Source organism: Tiliqua scincoides, chromosome 1 (genome assembly GCF_035046505.1).
Source record: "Tiliqua scincoides isolate rTilSci1 chromosome 1, rTilSci1.hap2, whole genome shotgun sequence".
Classification (NCBI taxonomy): Eukaryota; Metazoa; Chordata; class Lepidosauria; order Squamata; family Scincidae; genus Tiliqua; species Tiliqua scincoides.
In genome coordinates, this window is record NC_089821.1 from 5,507,444 (window position 1) to 5,525,885 (window position 18,442).

The 18,442-nt window shown below is 45.5% G+C and overlaps 1 protein-coding gene across 2 annotated transcripts in view; it reads left to right on the forward strand.

Moving 5' to 3' along the window:
• Positions 1–1,549: 1,549 nt before the first annotated feature.
• The window catches only part of PRKD1 (protein kinase D1), a 62,913-nt gene continuing 46,020 nt past the window's right edge, over positions 1,550–18,442 (forward strand). For both annotated transcript variants that reach the window (XM_066614441.1, XM_066614450.1), the window contains exons 1-2: positions 1,550–1,679; positions 17,319–17,450. In XM_066614441.1, the coding sequence (XP_066470538.1) occupies positions 1,565–1,679; positions 17,319–17,450 (247 nt within the window). In that variant the 5' untranslated portion in view covers positions 1,550–1,564. The remainder of the gene's footprint in view (positions 1,680–17,318; positions 17,451–18,442) is intronic.

An 18,442-nucleotide genomic window follows, 5' to 3' on the forward strand; every position in this document is an offset into this window, starting at 1 on the left:
ACATGACTGCCAAACGGCTTGAGTTATCTCTGAGTGGCTTCCAGAGTTTTGTTGATGTTATCACTAAGCCAGGTGTGACTGCACTTGTGCCAGGGCCAGTCAGATCAGGAATCTGCTCCCAAGTTGGAAGCACTCCCAGGCAATTATGATGTCAGACTATCAAGAGTGTTGGACAATTGGAGGTCTACTATATTAAAAAAAAAAATCAAGGATATTATTGCACATTATATCTTAATGTAATAAATTGATTTTATGCAAAAGGTGCAAAAGAGAGCGACTAAGATGATTACGGGGCTGGGGCACCTTCCTTATGAGGAAAGGCTAGAAAAGAGACGCCTGAGGGGGGTCATGATTGAGACACACAAAATTATACAGGGGATGGACAGAGTGGATAGGGAGATGCTCTTTACACTCTCACATAATACCAAAACTGGGGACATCCACTAAAATTGAGTGTTGGGCGGGTTAGGACAGACAAAAGAAAATATTTCTTTACTCAGCGTGTGGTCGGTCTGTGGAACTCCTTGCCACAGGATGTGGTGCTGGCGTCTAGCCTAGATGCCTTTAAAAGGGGATTGGACAAGTTTCTGGAGGAAAAATCCATTATGGGGTACAAGCCATGATGTGTATGCGCAACCTCCTGATTTTAGAAATGGGTTGTGTCAGAATGCCAGATGCAAGGGAGGGCACCAGGATGAGGTTTCTTGTTATGTGGTGTGCTCCCTGGGGCATTTGGTGGGCTGCTGTGAGATACACGAAGCTGGACTAGATGGGCCTATGGCCTGATCCAGTGGGGCTGTTCTTATGTTCTTATGCGCACTTTTAATGCCTTCAACTGTAGAAGAATGCTTTGTAAGTAAAATTATTTACTTGTGTCCCCCTCCCAGTTGCACATTCCTGATCTTGTCTGATCTCAGAAGCTAAGCAGGGTCAGGCCTGGTTAGTACTTGGATGGGAGACCGCCTGGGAATACCGGGTGCTGTAGGCTCATACCATAGTCTTTCGAGACTGAAGGTTGCCAACCATATTTACTTGTACACATTTTTTTAGTTTTCCCTTATTTTAATAAGTTGAAACTATATATCATGTCACTTATTCACATATTTTACGGTGTAAAAATATGAAGATTATATTCACAGAATTATGCGTATATAAATAATTTGATTCTTTTTGACTCAGAATTCTTTTAAATGTTCACAAATGGATTTATCAACCTCAAAAAGCACTGAAATCATGCCACATGAATGCTCATATTTGATATGGACATGCATAAGTATGATTTTAAAAAATTAAAAGGTAGCCATTTTTGCATGGGTGCCATTTTGGAATATGGATTTTTCATGATGTCTCCACTTCTAAAATTGAATTATAACTGATAACTGCAACCCTGCAAAAGGAGGTGATGTTTTCACAATCTGCAGTTTACTTCGTTAGTACCCCAACTATTATTTGTTGTCCTATTTTATCTTTGCACAAGATGCACACAAGAAAAAAATATCTCTGTATTGTACCTCACTAAGATAATGTTATTCGTTTTCAGTTTCCTGAATGTGGTTTCTATGGAATGTATGATAAAATCCTGCTGTTTCGTCATGACCCAACAACTGAAAATATTCTGCAGCTGGTGAAATCAGCCACTGATATCCAAGAAGGTGACCTCGTTGAAGTTGTCCTATCAGGTAAAATCCATATTGCAATGCTCTTTAAATCCTGTGAGGGCTGACCGCAAAGTGGTTCAGAAACTGTTTTGACTACCAGACCTGTATCTTCACCAGTGCTGTCACTAGGGTTTACGTCACCCGGTACGGGAGGCCAGTGTGTCAACCCCATGATGGACCTCCTCCAATGCAGTGTGCGGCTCAATGCCCTGAGTGATGTCTGCGGTGATGCACCTTTGCCCTGCCCCACTGGTTTTTTTTGGCTATAACTTTTGACAGAATAGAAATACTTCAACGTGGTTTGTTTCATTGCATTCTGCATGAAAATGCACACTGAATGATATATAACATGATGGTATTCTTTGACAGTACCAAGATTTTAAAAATTTTGTCACCCTCCCATGAGCATCACTTGGTGTGGCCGCCCCCCCGCTCTCTTCTAGTGATGCCCTGCTCTTCACCCTACCACCGACTTGTCAGATTTGTTTAGATATGCGTTTGATCAAGCAAAGGATCCATCTTGTCAAGAATCCTATTCCCCGCAGTGGCCAGCCAGATGCTTCTACGGTGTCCACAAACATATGTGTAGATAGTAGCCCTGTGTGGACGTTGGGTCTGGTTTATCCCTATCAATTTTGCAAGGAGATGTTTCTTTCAGTGCTTTTCATGTTCCATAATTACAATCAGTTTATCCAGATCGTGCTGTATATGTATTTAAATATATTAGAATAAAAAAGAACTGTTCCTTGTGTCAAAAAAGAAATAAGCAGGTAAGTTCAGGCCAGTCCTATGGGCTCTGGCTAGCAGTGGAAAATGTATTCTATTGCTGGCCACTGCTGGGAAAGCACTGGATGCTGGCAAGAATGTCAGAGTCCAGCCACCCACAGAAGCAGGTAAGCCAGTGTGGGAAGTGGCAGGAGAAGTGTTGAATGGTTGGGGGCTAAACTGGGCATGGAGGGGGCATGACAACCTGTGGAAGAGGAGTGGATCTGACAGCGATGGAGCATGCTGGATCCTACCCTTCATTTTCACTGCCTCCCCGTCCCCCTTTCTCTCCTTGGACTTGTGCTAGTGAAATTGCCCTCTGCAGGTCTGGAGGCTTACGTGGCATTAAGGGGATTTAAATTCCCTACCCTGCTTAAGTTTTCTGATTCTCCCCTCTATTGGATACAGTATACCTGTTTTTGGCGCAGCTGCACCAGCAGGAGAGAGAAGGAGAGGACAGGGCTCTTAGAGTGATAAGGTCATGTAGTCATTTTATCTGTGAATAAGAACACAAGACGAGGCCTTCAGGATCAGGCTGAGTCCCCGTCTAGTCCAGCTTCCTATATTTCATCGTGGCCCACCAGCTGCCTACGGGCAAACACAAGACAACAACATACCTGCATCCTCTTGCCATTCCTTTGTATTTGGCATTCAGAGAGGCTACCTCAAAAATACGAAGTGTTGCATATGTGGATAAAGCATGTAAAATTATAGACATTTTTTGTTTGTTTTCAGGTAGAAAACAGCTGGAGATGATAACTTAAAATAAATCTAGAAGATTTCAGGTTTTAGAATTCTACTTAAAAAAATAAAGGATAATCAACATGTAAAAACAGTGCTTTCTTGATTATAGTTTATGTCACAGTGTTTCTCAAACTTTGGGTCGGGACCCACTTGGCGGGTCGTGGACCAATTTCGGATGGGTCTCCATTCATTTCAATGTGTGTTTTAAACAGATCAGCAGCTGCTTGGGAGGGTGAGGAGGGTTCTTCTTTATTAAAAATAAATTTTTAAACTCATTGTAAACCCACTTAATTGATTCATTTGATTTGATTTGGTTGTATGGGAAGTGTTAAAAATTTTCCTGCTTGATGATGTCACTTCCAGCCATGACATCACTTCCAGGTTTAATGGCATCATTTTTGGGGGGTCCCAACCGATTGTCATTCTACAAAGTGAAAAAAAAAAGTTTGAGAACCACTGGTTTATGGAATCTAAATATAACTGAAGTGGAACATTCTATTTATTTGAATTTGACCGGTAGGAATTCTACTTATCGGACCTATAGAAATGAAATTGCAGTTGTCAGTCATCCAGACTTAGCTGCAGTGTTTTAAGATAACATGCCCATAAACTTGCATCATAGAGAAGGCCAATTGCCAGACATTTGCTAATAAGAAGCCGGAGTCACATGTCTAAGAAACATCAAATCCAAGCCTCACTGTAGTCAAACAAAAGAACATTTGTTTGAAAAAAAAGGAAATGGGTTGTTCTGCTGACAGAAAACTATCCCCATTTCTGGCACCATATTGCATCAATATATAGAATTTTCTGTTTGGCTCATGGTTACTTTGAAACAGAGGCACATAAAATCCTTCTTGTTTGGCATTACAAAAAACAGCTGCCTAGAGTTGAAAAAAGCACTGCAGTGATGGAATGCTGTGTTTCTGGTCCTGTAGAGATAGGACGTGCGGTGCAGGGGTAGAGACAGGACCACTCCGTCATAGTTCGTGGTGAAGCACCACATTGGTATTGGCCCGTAGAGAATTGCCCCACCATTTTGGGCACTATCTTTAGAACTCCAGCTGAACCTTCACAACCCTGGCAACAATGAGAGGACAATGATGTGAGGTCTCTGGAAGGCTACCCAAGAGCTTCTCTGGGGCTGGGGCAAGTCAAGGGAAGTAGCCAAGAGACAGGTGGAGGATGAGGATGGGTGAAGCAACCCCCTCCCTACTGCTAAACTCTGGTTGGCAACCTTCAGTCTCGAAAGACTATGGTCTAAGCCAGGGGTGCTCACATTTTTTTGGCCCGAGAGCTACTTTGAAACCCAGCAAGGCCCGGAGATCTACCAGAGTTTTTTTTACAATGTTCGCGCCATCATAACATATAACATTTATGTGTACAATGTATGTTGGTGTACCTTGAGCCCCACTGAGTATAACAGGACTTACTCCTGACTAGACATGCCTAGGATTAGGCTGTGAGGCTGCAATCCTAGCCACACTTACCTGGGAGTAAGCCCCATTGAGTACAGTGGGCCTTACTCCCGCCGTTTCCTCCCTGAGGCACCTGAAGGGGGGGGTCGGCACTCCGCGATCTACTCATTTTGCCTTGCGATCTACCAGTAGATCGCGATCCACCTATTGAGCACCCCTGGTCTAAGCCTACAGCACCCAGTATTCCCAGGCAGTCTCCCATCCAAGTACTAACCAGGCCTGACCCTGCTTAGCTTCGAAGATCAGACAAGACCAGTCATGTGCAGGGTAACAGTTGCTAAACTCTGAGGCCTCATTGTTGGGCCAGCAATGTTCAATGAGTTGAGGAATAGCCAGTATAGAGGAGGAAGCTCTGATGTTCGAGATATTGATGAACCCTCACTATTACCAAGTCCCATAGATTTCAAGTAAAGGTTCAGGTTCATAAAGTTTACAGAGTGTATGGTAAAGAGGCTCCCCTGGAACGTAATCCCATTTTTCCCTTAGGCTTACTGATTCAGTATCCGCTAATTTGGTATCTGCTAGGTTTTGCAGGAACCTAACCCTAGCAGGTCACAAGAACTTGACTATAAGAGGTTGCTCAGAGCACAGAATTGGAGGAATTCAGAGCAATGGCAGGGTGTCTCTTGACTGTCACAAAGAAGAAAAATGCGTGTTTGGTCATGCATCTGCCTCTATTTTGCCTTCCCCCCCCCCGCCCGAAATGGTTCTGAAGGGGAGGAGGAGGGAGGGGTCACTTGCACACCACGGTGAGGCTCCCTGCAAAATTTAGTGCTTTGCACCCCCTCTAGCTACACCCCTGCACACAATTACTGCTGTCAGAGGACCGCCTCACTTGACTACCAGGTACGGTTCCCACCACTTTTCCGCAGCACCCTTTTGTGCTTGTGGCAGAAGAGAATTCTCCGTTTCTATTCATAGATTTCACTCACTAGATCAGAGCAAATATTTGCACAAGCCAAGAGTTAAACTGATACGCCTTTCCCCAGTTGTCCTCGATGTGGTTATATTTGCAGTATACTATTGAGTACTGAAACCAAGCCAGAATAAATATGTGCAGTCCATTTGCCTATACTGTTCCTCTCTTCCCCTTGTCATTGAGCACGTTCAGGTGTGATGCAAAGAAGACCAAGATGTGGCATTGCACGAATGAGAACTCCAGAGCCTCTTGCTTTCTCCAGCTCGGAACCCCCTCTACGCCGTGATTCTTCATTTCTCCTTCAGCCAAACCACAGTTGCCATTTCATCTGAATGGACAAACTGTGGTTTGTGCTTTGCTGACCAGGTTCAGCATTTAACGCTTAAACCGTAAACTCGTCATGGTACGGATTTGGCTTTTTTGCTTGTGTGAACTGATCCTGTTGGCATTATATAAATAGTTAATTGGTGGTAGTCTTAAAATGCACCTCTATCACTGGCAGCTGCTGCTACGAGCAGAAGGAACGTTGTGGTTACTCAACGGGTTGTTCCATCAGAGAAGGATCTTGAGATAAAATTGGAGGAAGCAACCTCTGACAATAGAGCTGCCCCCTTTGAAATCTTAGAATGCAGCCAAATATGTATTCAAAACTAGAAAAATTCCAGCTAATCAGTAAGACCAAATGTCGCAAGGAAAATTATTATTCATTTTTAGGGTAGATGTTACCCTCCCCCCTCTTCTGTTCCCAATATTGATTACAGTGGGCCATCCTTACATGCAGGCTCAGCATCTGTGGATACTCAAACCCATGGTTGCCAAGTCTGCAGCTTGAAAGCCTCCAAGATGCCCCTGGAAGATGCTTCCAGTTCAGGCCAGTACTCCTGGTCTCGTCCAGAGGTGTTCTGAGGCATGGGGAGGCTGGGAACCTCCCTGTGCTTCAGAATACCTCTGAGACGCAACCGGAAGTCACCGGCGTGAACTGGAAGCGCCTTCCGGTTGCATTTGGGAGGCCTTCTCAGGAGTCCGGGAGGCTGTACGCAGCACCCAGGTAGGTGATTGTTGCACTGAACCCCCTCCATGGATCTCATTATCTGTGAAATTCAGTATCTGCGAGAGGTCCTAGAACACATCCCCCATGGATACCAAGAGCCCACTGTATGTATACAAATTTTATATCTTGAATTTGATATAAAGGATATGAATTTGATATATAAGGGTATCGATCGGGTGTGGTGGAAAAAAAGATATAAGATGATATTTAGCAGTAGCGTAGCTAGAGGGGGTGCAAAGCACTAAGTTTTTCAGGGAGCCTCACCGTGGGATGCAAGTGGTCCCTCCCCCTCCCATTCAGAGCCATTTTAGGCCAGACATATGCCTCTGTTCTGCTCTAGCGGCCCGGAATGACTCCGAGGGAGAGTGGCTGCTTGCACGCCACGGTGAGGCTCGCTGAAAAACTTAGTGCTTTGTACCCCCTCTAGCTACCCTACTGGTGTTTAGTCATTTTGGTGAAGTAGGATTGGAAGTAATTTGTTTTCTCCGACTCTGAATCTTTTTTTGTTCAGAAAAAGAACAAGCGCATCTAAAATAACGCTCTATAAATTTGAATAGATGCTCAGTTTGAGGTGATCTGTCTTCTCTGGCATGTAAAATTACAGGGTTCTTATGTAATGAAAAAAAAGTAGAAAGCTGGGGGAGTTTCTGCAAGTTTTTACATTAGACAGGAATATATTAAAACTTCTGAAAAAAAAAAAATGTTCAAGTTGACACCATCCCTGCCAGCTAAACTCACAGCATAATCTCATCAAAAGAATGAAAACGATTATAGTGTGATTTAACCCAAAAAATATTAAATCTTATACCAGGAATGGTACAACCACAGGAAGAAGATTGTCCAAATTTTGACCTTGAAGGGTACTTGGAAACTCATTGCAATATTGACTTAGTATAATCAGAAGAGAAATGAGGAATTTTTAACAAATCTTTTTTTTTTTCTTTAGAAGAGATTCCTGTCAAAGGTTATTGAGCTTTCACATAGAATTTCAAGAGAGACTTTTTTTGGGGGGGGGGGGGGGTCCAGCGATAACGAATGTAATTGAGTTTTATTTCAGTTCCTTTCTATGGTTGACTGCCACACAAGATCACATGAAGGAACATTGCCTAATACCTGTCTTGATGGTAGTAGAAATTTAGAATCGCATTAGGTGTAGCCATCTAGTGAGCAAGCCCAATTTATATTATAAGGGCATGAAAGCAGGAGGTAATATTCAATGGCCTTTCAGTGTAGCAAGAGTGCTCTTTATCCACTGGTTAGATGAATGGAGCTGGTATGATATGCAATTTGCAGCCTGCGTACAAATCATAGTGTAGATGCTTTGCAGACTCCCCTAATTTTTGCCAGTTTTATTACAATATGGTTTTCCTTACGATGCAATTTCTTGATGTCTGACAGTAAAGCTCAGCTGTTGCCGGTTTCTTTTAAAAAGAACAATTCTGGTGCATATTCCTAGGTATGGAGTATTAAGGGAAAAAATTGTGAAATTGAGCACCAAAATTCAGATCTTGACTCAAATGGGGGAAGATTTGACCTTTCTTTATATACCTGATATATGCCCAGTCCGGCAGTTAAATGAAACTGCAAACCGTTTTGAATGCTGATTCCTTACTTGTGCCAAACTTTTATGAGTCACACTTGTGTCAAGCTTTGGTGAGTCAGTTCAAAGACAGACTAGTAGGTAATTAGCTGATTTCATTTTGTTTCCTAGCACAGAATACTTTGCTTTGTTTAGAAGGATGAGATACAGGAAACTGGACTAGATGTCTTAGGCCTGATCCAGCAGAGTTCACTTACGTTCTTATGGTCCAAAACTAATTTTGAATTACTTATGATTGGGAATAAAAGAAGAGCACTATCTAGATGATCTTAAAGACCAGCAGAATGAGGATTTAAATTTAATTATTCCAGAGGAAGTATTGTTGCAATTGTTTAAAGAAAAGAAGCAATATTTTTTTTTCTCCTTGTCTTTGAGGGGAAAAACTGCTTCCAGATAGTGGAGTGTTCTTCAACCTGAGGGTCGTGACTCCGAAAGGGTTGTGAACCCTTATTTGGGGGTTCGCGGCAACATTTCAAAGCCGGTGCTAGAGAGGACTTGGGTCCAATTCAGTAATGGGACTGCCTTATCAAAACTGAGTTCTTGATATAATCCTGCACAGCCTCTTCTCAGCGTCTTGCCCTGCAGCTCCTAAGGCAGGCTGTGCTCAGGCTGAGACCTCACAGGGTTGTTGTGAAGGCACAAGAGGTAAGGGAAAACAGGTTGGGTGGGGCCAGGAGTGGGTGGATTGGATCCCAGGAAGGTGATGGGATTGGAGTTGAAACTCCAGTCTGATTGATTGATTTGGATTATAGCATAAAAAAGTTGAAGACCACTGAGATAGTGGTATAATGCAGTGGTTCCCAAACTTCCTTGGTTCTTGACATCCCTGCATCCTCCTCAGCTAGACACTGCCATCTTGAATCTTGCAAAATATCATGATCCAAGATGGTGGTGCACAAATCTTGTGCGATTTTGTAAGACCAAAGGTTGCGATACCCAGGGAGATAGGTAGGAGGGGTCGCTGAGAGCATTCCATGGTGCCCCCTTGAGTGTGCTGCGATACCTTAGGGCAGTGGATCCTGAATTTTTTTTAATGCCGAGACTCACTTTTTAAAATGATAGTCTTTTGAGACCCACGTAGAACCAGCAGTGATGTCATTAAGGACAAAGTGACATCATTTACCTGGTCATGACCAGGGATAGGCACTTTGTTCTCACTGAGTAAGCACTCACCAACTGCAAATGGCAGACTGGGCTTGGCTTTGTGTGAACAAGCAGGTTTGCCACCTGATCGGGGGAAAAAAATATCCAGGCATTTTTGTGACCCACCCAAAGTTGACTTGTGACCCACTGGTGGCTTCCGACCCGCAGTTTGGGAACTCCTGACTTAGAGGATTGCACCATCAGTCAGTACTTTAGCCAGAGGGGGGGAGTGTGGCAAGAGCAGTGCAATGCACTGTGTAAGCGGCCCCTCCCACTTGTCAGAGCCATTCTGGGCATACATGGCAAAACGCAGGCCACAGAATGGCTCAGATGGCAAGTGGGAGGGGCCACTTACATGACGTATTGTGCTGTACTTATCCCACTGCCCCTCCCTGGGTATGCTATAAGACTGCCATCAGTCCTATCCTGTGACGTGAACCGTTAAATGGCCCAAGAGGGGTGGGATCTTGCTTGTCTGAAAAGCAAGATACTAAGGGCATAATCGCAGACATTTCCCATAAGAAGAGGAGATACATCTAAGAACATCAGTGTGGATGCACATTTAAAAAAGAAAAAAAAAACTGAGAAGCAAAAGGAACATGTACAAGAAGTTGAAGAAGGCACCATTAAGACAGAAACAGCATGTGATTGTACCCAGAACTGCAAAGATGATCTCGGGAAGGTCAGAATAAATAGGGGCTGGTCAGCACTGCAGTACAGGGGGTGGGGTCAGGGGGCATATTCCCAGGACGCCACCTGGTGGGGTTCTGTGTGCAACCCACTCCCCTGCCACCCATTTCCCCTCCTTAGAAGGTGTTCTGAGGGCCAGGGGGACTGCACTAACATTAACCTGGAGGGGGTCATTGAGGGGAGTGCCATAGCGCTCTCCCTTAGCCCTGTACTTTTCAACATTTTTGTAAATGATCTGGATGAGAGGACAGAGGGGTTGCTTATCCAATTTGCAGATGACACAAAATTGGGAGGGACAGTGAACACTCTTGGAAGGCCAAATCAGGATTCAGAGTGATCTTGGCAGGTTTGATTTCATTCCAATGGAGGCAAATGTAAGGGAAGAATTTACTTTCTGGGGTTTCTGAGAGCAGGGCTAAAACCAGTGGGTTGAAACAACAGGAAAGCACATTTCAGCTAGACCTGAGGAAGGATTTCCTAATGTAGAAGAGCTGTCTGGCAATGGAACAGCCTGCCTCATGCTCTTCCTCATTGGAGGTTTGTGAGTGGAGACTGGCCGGCCATGTGTTAGAGATGCAGTTGCCTATGCTGGCAAGGGGTTGGACTAGATCAGTAATTCCCAAATTTACTGGGGGTTACAACACCCCCATGGCCTCACCATCTTGGATTTCATAAAATGGTGGCACCCAAATCTCATAAGATTTTCTGAATCCAAGATGACAGCACCTAGGACTTACAGGTAGGAGGGGCCACCAGAGATATCCTACCCCTGTGGGTGCACCGTGAGGCCCTAAGGCCCTAGTGACACATACTTTGGGAACCCCTGAACTCGAAGATCTTCAAGATCTCTACCAACTCTAACAATGTATAATTCTAACAAAAGGGCCAATTCTAAGTTTTGCCCTTAGTTGCTCCAAATATATGCTGCTTGTTTTTGCAGGAGCCAGTGCTTGAAGTGAGGTGAAGTGCCACCTCACTTTTTTTCAGTGACTATAAACTGAGTCTGATCTATTTTGAAAGGAAACCATCCCACTTCCTTTGTTTTCTCCTGCCTTGAACGCTGGAGAGAGCTGATGCGTCTTTATAGGCTAGTGCTTGCATAGTCAGTGAGTACATTCTTAATATAGATACCAGATTCCAACCTACTCTTATAAAATACGATGTAAAGAATGTTCTAAGAGGCTTAAGAGGACCTAAACTACACAATTTCTAGGAACAAATGAATCAGTAAGACTTGCTGTTTACGTGCCCTTTGGAACAGACCAGAACAATGGACTATAAATTGACCAAGCCGCAAAAATTACAAGAATAAACATGGTGGGTTCATTCCGCTTAGCAGGTTTGCACTGGATTTTAATCCAAGGCAGACAGATTAGAGAAACGCTACGGCGTTTGGGCCTCTTCAGCCTAGAGAAGAGACGTCTGAGGGGGGACATGATTGAGACATACAAAATTATGCAGGGGATGGACAGAGTGGATAGAGAGATGCTCTTTACACTCTCATATAACACCAGAACCAGGGGACATCCACTAAAATTGAATGTTGGGAGAGTTAGAACAGACAAAAGGAAATATTTCTTTACTCAGCGTGCGTGTGGTCGGTCTGTGGAACTCCTTGCCACAGGATGTGGTGATGGCGTCTAGCCTGGACGCCTTTAAAAGGGGATTGGACAAGTTTCTGGAGGAAAAATCCATTATGGGGTACAAGCCATGATGTGTATGCGCAACGGTGACATAGCCCATTTCCTGATTTTAGAAATGGGCTATGTCAGAAGGCCAGATGCAAGGGAGGGCACCAGGATGAGGTCTCTTGTGATCTGGTGTGCTCCCTGGGGCATTTGGTGGGCCGCTGTGAGATACAGGAAGCTGGACTAGATGGGCCTATGGCCTGATCCAGTGGGGCTGTTCTTATGTTCTTATGTAAAGGAGAAGGGCAACTCAATCCTGGCATTTCAATCCTATGCAATCCTAAACTGGCAACTCAATCCTATGCATTTCTGCTCATATCCAGTGGAACTTACCCTCATGAAAGCATGTACAGGATCAAAGCCTTAATGCCTATAGTCCGTTTCTTGGATGTCTTGCTATGGCTATTTCTGTAAGAAATAAGAAAATGCATAGGATTAGTTAATTCACCACACAGAAAAAGCACAGAGGAAGCCTGTTTTTCATTAGACCAGTGACTCTCAAACTCTCGTGTAGTCTTTGCGGTGGTGGTGTGGAAGGCAGTGGCACAATTGTGAGGATTATGTTGCTGCCGGGGGACTGAGGGGCTTTTTCTTCAACGTACCCCCCCCTTGCGCTGGCCTCCTGGTGGTGTGAGGAGTCTCGTGGAGCCCTTTACAGGGCTCCCCACAACTTGGAATGCTAAAAAAATACAGTCACAACCCACTTCCAGTTTCATGATCACAACCCAGAAATAGGTTGCGATCACATTTTTGAACATTCTGAGATGTGGGGAGCCCTCCAAGAGGGTCTGTGGGACTCCCTGCACCCGCAGGAGGCCACCACAAGCAGGGGTAAGTTGAAGAAAAAGCCCCTCAGTCTCTGGCTGTGGCATGATCCTGAGGATCATGCCACTGCCTTACCCCTAGCCCCAAGCCTTAAGGAGAAAGGGGCTGAAGTTCTTGGGCTGGTGGGTTGTGACCCACCTCAGTTCTATGGAGTTCTATGGAGTTCTATGGAGAACTCGTGCAAGGAAAGCGCCCTACAGGTAGACCACAGCTGCGATACAAGGACATCTGCAAGAGGGATCTGAAGGCCTTAGGAGTGAACCTCAACAAGTGGGAAACCCTGGCCTCTGAGCGGCCCGCTTGGAGGCAGGCTGTGCAGCATGGCCTTTCCCAGTTTGAAGAGACACTTGGCCAACAGTCTGAGGCAAAGAGGCAAAGAAGGAAGGCCCATAGCCAGGGAGACAGACCAGGGACAGACTGCACTTGCTCCCAGTGTGGAAGGGATTGTCACTCCCAAATCGGCCTTTTCAGCCACACTAGACGCTGTGCCAGAACCACCTTTCAGAGCGCGATACCAGAGTCTTTCGAGACTGAAGGTTGCCAACAGAGGGTTGTGACCCACCAGTTTGAGAACCACTGCGTTAGGCAAATGAATCAATGAAAATACTGGTGGTAGTTGACGTCCAAGCTACAGATGTGCACGTATTTTATGTGCGCAAGAGGCATGCTATTTTTCAAACAGATGTTATAGTTATCATGTACAAAGTAAGTGTAAATTATGTGATCGTTAATGGGGGGGCCGCAATAAAACATAGTGAATGGCAGAGGAAAGGAAGAGCACTTTGTTCTCCAAATTTCAGTGGAAGATATTTAAAGATGATACATTAAAGTTAAAACTGTGGTTAGATCTGGCCCATGGGAAACCATGTTCAAATGTCATAGATATTCTTTTTGAATTTTCAAATAGAAATTTTCTTCTGATTCAAATCAAGGTGTTCTACGTCTGTCTCCGGACTGTAGTCTGCTGAAGTGTGTGTGGTCTACGTTTCTTTGACCATGTGCTTTGTTTCAGTGGCGTAGCTAGAGGAGGTGCAAAGCACTAAGTTTTGCAGGGAGCCTCAGCGCGGCATGCAAGCGGCCCCTCTCCCTCCCCTTTGGAGCCATTCTGGGAGGGGGGAGTAAAATGAAGGCATTTGCCTGTGTTTTGCTCCCATAAGAACATAAGAACAGCCCCACTGGATCAGGCCATAGGCCCATCTAGAATGGCTCTGAAGAGTCCTCGTCGCTTGCACACTGTGTTGAGGCTCCCTGCAAAACTTAGTGCTTTGCACCCCGTCTAGCTACACCACTGTTTTGTTCTTCCCTGTTATCGCCGTTGGTTTTTCAGCCCTCAGTTGATCATTTGGTTTTTGGCTTATTGCTTTGGGTTGTTGTGTGGTCTTTTTGTTATTTGCTGCGATATGCTTTGAAAGATTTTATTACATTTTTTGTATCTTTGAACTGATGTGTAGCACCTGGAAGGCTTTTTTTTAGGGGGAGAAAACCAGGGTATCGTTTGCCAGATAAATAAATTAATAATATGGTAAAGGTAACTGTGATTTTCAAGCACCAGGTTATGTCTGATTTAATATTTGTTAGCTGTGGTTTTTTTGTTTTGTTTTTTTCACCTATTCCATAAATGCTCACAAGTTCTATTTTTTTAATGTGAAGGAGTGTAGGCAGTAATGACCCCCTTAATTAATCTACAGAGAGCCTAGCTGGATAAATTACCGTTTTATCAGGAGAGATGCCAATTATTTAATTGCCGTTTGACTCGCAGCATAAGGCAGCGGTCCGTAAAGTTCTTGGTGTTGAAGTCATTACTGAAAAACATTCAACGACCCATGGGATGCAAAAGGATGTGGTTTAAGACTGCTGGAGAAATGAAATTAAGAGTAAAATTGCCCGAAACTGCAAAGGCGTGCTTTCAATTTGGGTTTTTGGGTTGTTCTTAGAATTGGTGCTGGGGGAGGGGGTGCATGAAATGGCCCAAAACCATGTGGTTGGGGACGGGGGGGGGGGCTTGCACAGTTAACCCTTGCTGTGGTTTCTAACCTGACCATGCTATCCTGCGCACCATTTATATCTTTAAAAAAAGCTTCTGTTGTCCCAACAAAGTGTTGCCTAATACATGTGGGCATATATGTCAGGGAGAGGGGATTGGGAGAAGGCAAGGCTAACTAGACAGTGCCTAGTGGTTAGTGTATATACACCACTTCCTGCTTCCCATGTTCTCTTTATTTTACCAGCAGTGGGGGAAAACCGTGGTAGATTTTATTTTCCTGCCTACAGGTACCAGGAAAAGGGGGGCAACTACTCTTCCAAGAGGGCGCTTGAACCCCAGGGGCTACGTATTCAAAATCAAATCTACAGTAGAAACTGCAGGGCAAAGAGATGTGGCAACCCACTGAATTGCCCATGAGCGTGAACTAGGCAGGCAAACTGCGTAACCAGTTTATTAAAAGTCCAGAAGAAAAAGGAATTAAGCAGAGAAGAGGGAAAAGGGTGAGTAGAAAAGTACAAGCAGGCTAATGGAAAATACCTGAACGCGACTGGAAAGCACACAGCAGAAGCTTGTCCAAATGGATACCATAGGTGGGTGCAGCTGGGATGCTACTCAAAGCATAGCCCACAGTCTTCCTTCCCATGAGTCACTATACTATACTTGGTGTGGCAGACTGCAGGCACATGGACCTTAGTGGACAGCAGTACGTCAACCTTCAGAGCATTCCCTGTCCTTCTAAGCAGGTTGATTGGGTCTGCCCCGTGGGTTTGGGGTGCACTGCTGCTGAGTTCCTGGTCCCAGGAGCAGCTGACAGTGGAAGCGACTTGGAAACTATCGAAGTGGCGCAAGAATGCCCAGACCAGCTGTCCTGTTGCTACAGCCACTGAAAAGTTTGATTTAGGCTTTACTGGAGAAGGTCAAAGGCATGGGTTCTGTGCATGCTGTGCTTTCAAAGCCCATTTGGGTGCTGGTGATGAGGGCAGAGCCGGTGGGCAAAAGTCTTGAGGGCTCAAGGAAGGTGAGCAAGGAGGACTAGATAGCCCAGGAAAATCACCCACAAAGGTAGAGGAACAGGATGAAAACATTAACCCTTCACCTCCCACAAAGGAGAGACTTAAGGGTCCAATCCTAAGCGAAACTCCACCGCTCCTGCTTCCCTCCCTCCCATCCCGCTCCCTCCCCCCGGAATGCCTCCTCCCCACCCTCTCCCCACACTCCCTCTGTCTCCCCCTCTCTGGAGCTCCTCCTCCCTGCCTTCCCCCACACCCCCACTGACCTCTCCACTACTCTGCGGTCCATGCGACTACCGAGCAGCGGAGCTCCGGACACGAATAGGAGATCAGATTGCATTACATCTGCACCACACTCAGTTGTGTTTGTGAACTTTGTCTTAGTAGAAGCTCAGATGTGTGAAGACGGGTCTATGATGTTTTTCAAAACACTACATAGAAGAAGAAGATAAATGAAAGACACGCCTTTTCAATGGCAAGCCTAGGAATTGCAGTGGCCATGTGGCCATGCACCTTGCAACCAAATTAGGCGCAGCTTTTAGCTTTGCTACCCTAGAAGTTCAGGCCCCGCACAGCGTTGGTGATTCTTACAGGGAATGTTGCTAGGAATTCTTTCTGCCCAGGTTGATCAAAAGATGAAACGGCATTGTTTAGTGTTGTGAAACCGATGCTGGAGAACAGACAAAAGAAAATATTTCTTTACTCAGTGTGTGGTTGGTCTGTGGAACTCCTTGCCACAGGATGTGGTGATGGTGCCTGGCCTGGACGCCTTCAAAAGGGGATTGGACAAGTTTCTGGAGGAAAAATCCATTACGGGTTACAAGCCATGATGTGTATGCGCAACCTCCTGATTTTAGAAATGGGCTATGTCAGATGCAAGGGAGGGCACCAGGATGCAGGTCTCTTGTATCTGGTGTGCTCCCTGGGGCATTTGGTGGGCCGCTGTGAGATACAGGAAGCTGGACTAGATGGGCTGATGGCCTGATCCAGTGGGGCTGTTCTTATGTTCTTATGTTCATTTCCTTTGGTCAGTATGCTTTGAAAATACTGTGCGTTTAGCCCTGCAAAACGAGGGTCATGCTGTTTTTCTGTGCTTTTGACACCAGAGTCCCCTGAGATATGCTTGCAAGTATCTGTTTGGTTGGAGCGATATAGTTTACATTCCGCGTGTGCTTAGAACTCCAGGTTTTACTGTTCTCTTATAATAGCAAACCTTTGTTTTGTATTTGATTCAAGCAGAAGTTTTAAGACTTGTACTCTCGTGCCAAATGGCTTAGGCATCTTATTGTTTAAACAAGCAACACACCATGACAAAGCAAATAGTAAGGGTGACATTGATAGATTTATTACACTATTCAGCAACTTGCTTTAAATCAGGGGGTCAGCAACCTTTTCAGGCAAAGGAGCTGGGCGTTTGGTGGTGGTGTCATCGCCGAACTTCTGAGTTGCCAAACTCCCAGAAGTGGCTGCATGAAGCTTGGCTTGGGAGAGGAAGCCCCCTGCCCAATTTGTCACACACCCAACAGGGAATGGACGAGCCACCTGCCCGGGCTCTGGCATTCCCTGTCTTGCACATGGAAAATTGGGTGGAAGGCTTCACCTCCCAAGCCAAGCTCCGTGCAAGCCCAGGTGACTTTGGGTAGCAGGCAGGATCCGACCCACGGGCTCTGCTCTGGGTGTTTAAACAAAAGAAACCGATTTGTGTGAAGAATTGCTCATAAGAACTGTTTCTTCTTAAAACGTTGGCACATGTTTTGTTCCTCCAGCTTCTGCGACATTTGAAGACTTCCAGATTCGACCCCACGCGCTCTTTGTTCATTCATACAGAGCCCCGGCCTTTTGTGACCATTGTGGAGAAATGCTGTGGGGCCTTGTGCGCCAAGGCCTGAAGTGTGAGGGTGAGTGAAAGATCTGCCTCTGTCCCTCAAATGCAATAGAGGCACTAAGAAATTCTGAGATGAAACAAAGAGATGCATCAGGAACTGGGAGCTCACTTATCATGGCTGCTGGGTATGCTGTGGGCTTCCTTGCTGATCTGCGAGACTGGCTTTGTGAAGGGTCCTGTGTCCTCTTCCCCTGTTGGACAACCGCCTGAAGAGAGCAAGGAGCACAGTGCCAGAGAGCTTCCCCTCCCCTGCTGGGTGTTGCAGTGAAGCTCTGCAGAAATAACCGTCCCATCCCCTGTGGCCATGATTCAGTCCTGAAAAATGAAAGGATTCCTGATGAGAGTTTGGCCAGCAGTGTTTGGTTGGAGACCCTGGCGTTCACCAAGTGAGAGCAGACATTAAATGTTATTGACTGTTGCAAAAGGAATGGACCGTTAGGCAACACGGTTTATAAAAGATCCATTTGACAACACTGCAGGGTCAGTATTTGAGGGGGGGATAGAGGTTACAGGGACACTAGCCAGATGTGCAGCCTCAATGTATTACAGCATGGGATTCCCTCCCCTCTGTTGCTGACCACTGTGGAGCTTGTATTGCCCTTGCTCCCTTTGTTGGGCTGGTGGGGTGAAGGTGTGAGGAACATGGTAGAAGGTGTGCGTGGCATTGATCATCCCTGTTGTTTGTCCCCAATGGCTTTTAGCATTCCTGTACCAAATCTGATGCTGGAGCAGCATTGTACCAACATTTGGGCTGTGTCCATTGTCTGGAGGGGGTTTACAATATGGTGTACACTGATTCTTCTTCATCCCTCCCATGTCCCTCCCATATTCTCACACTACCGGGGGGTTTATCTAGCAGTAGTTGTATTACTACTGGGGGCTGGGGATAAGAATAGGCCCTCGGTTTGGCTGTACTTGTAAGAGGCGACTAAAGAGCCACCGGGTAGATGGGACACGTCAGCCTGGGAAGGCAGCTCATCTCAGAGAAGGAAGACTCTGATCCCA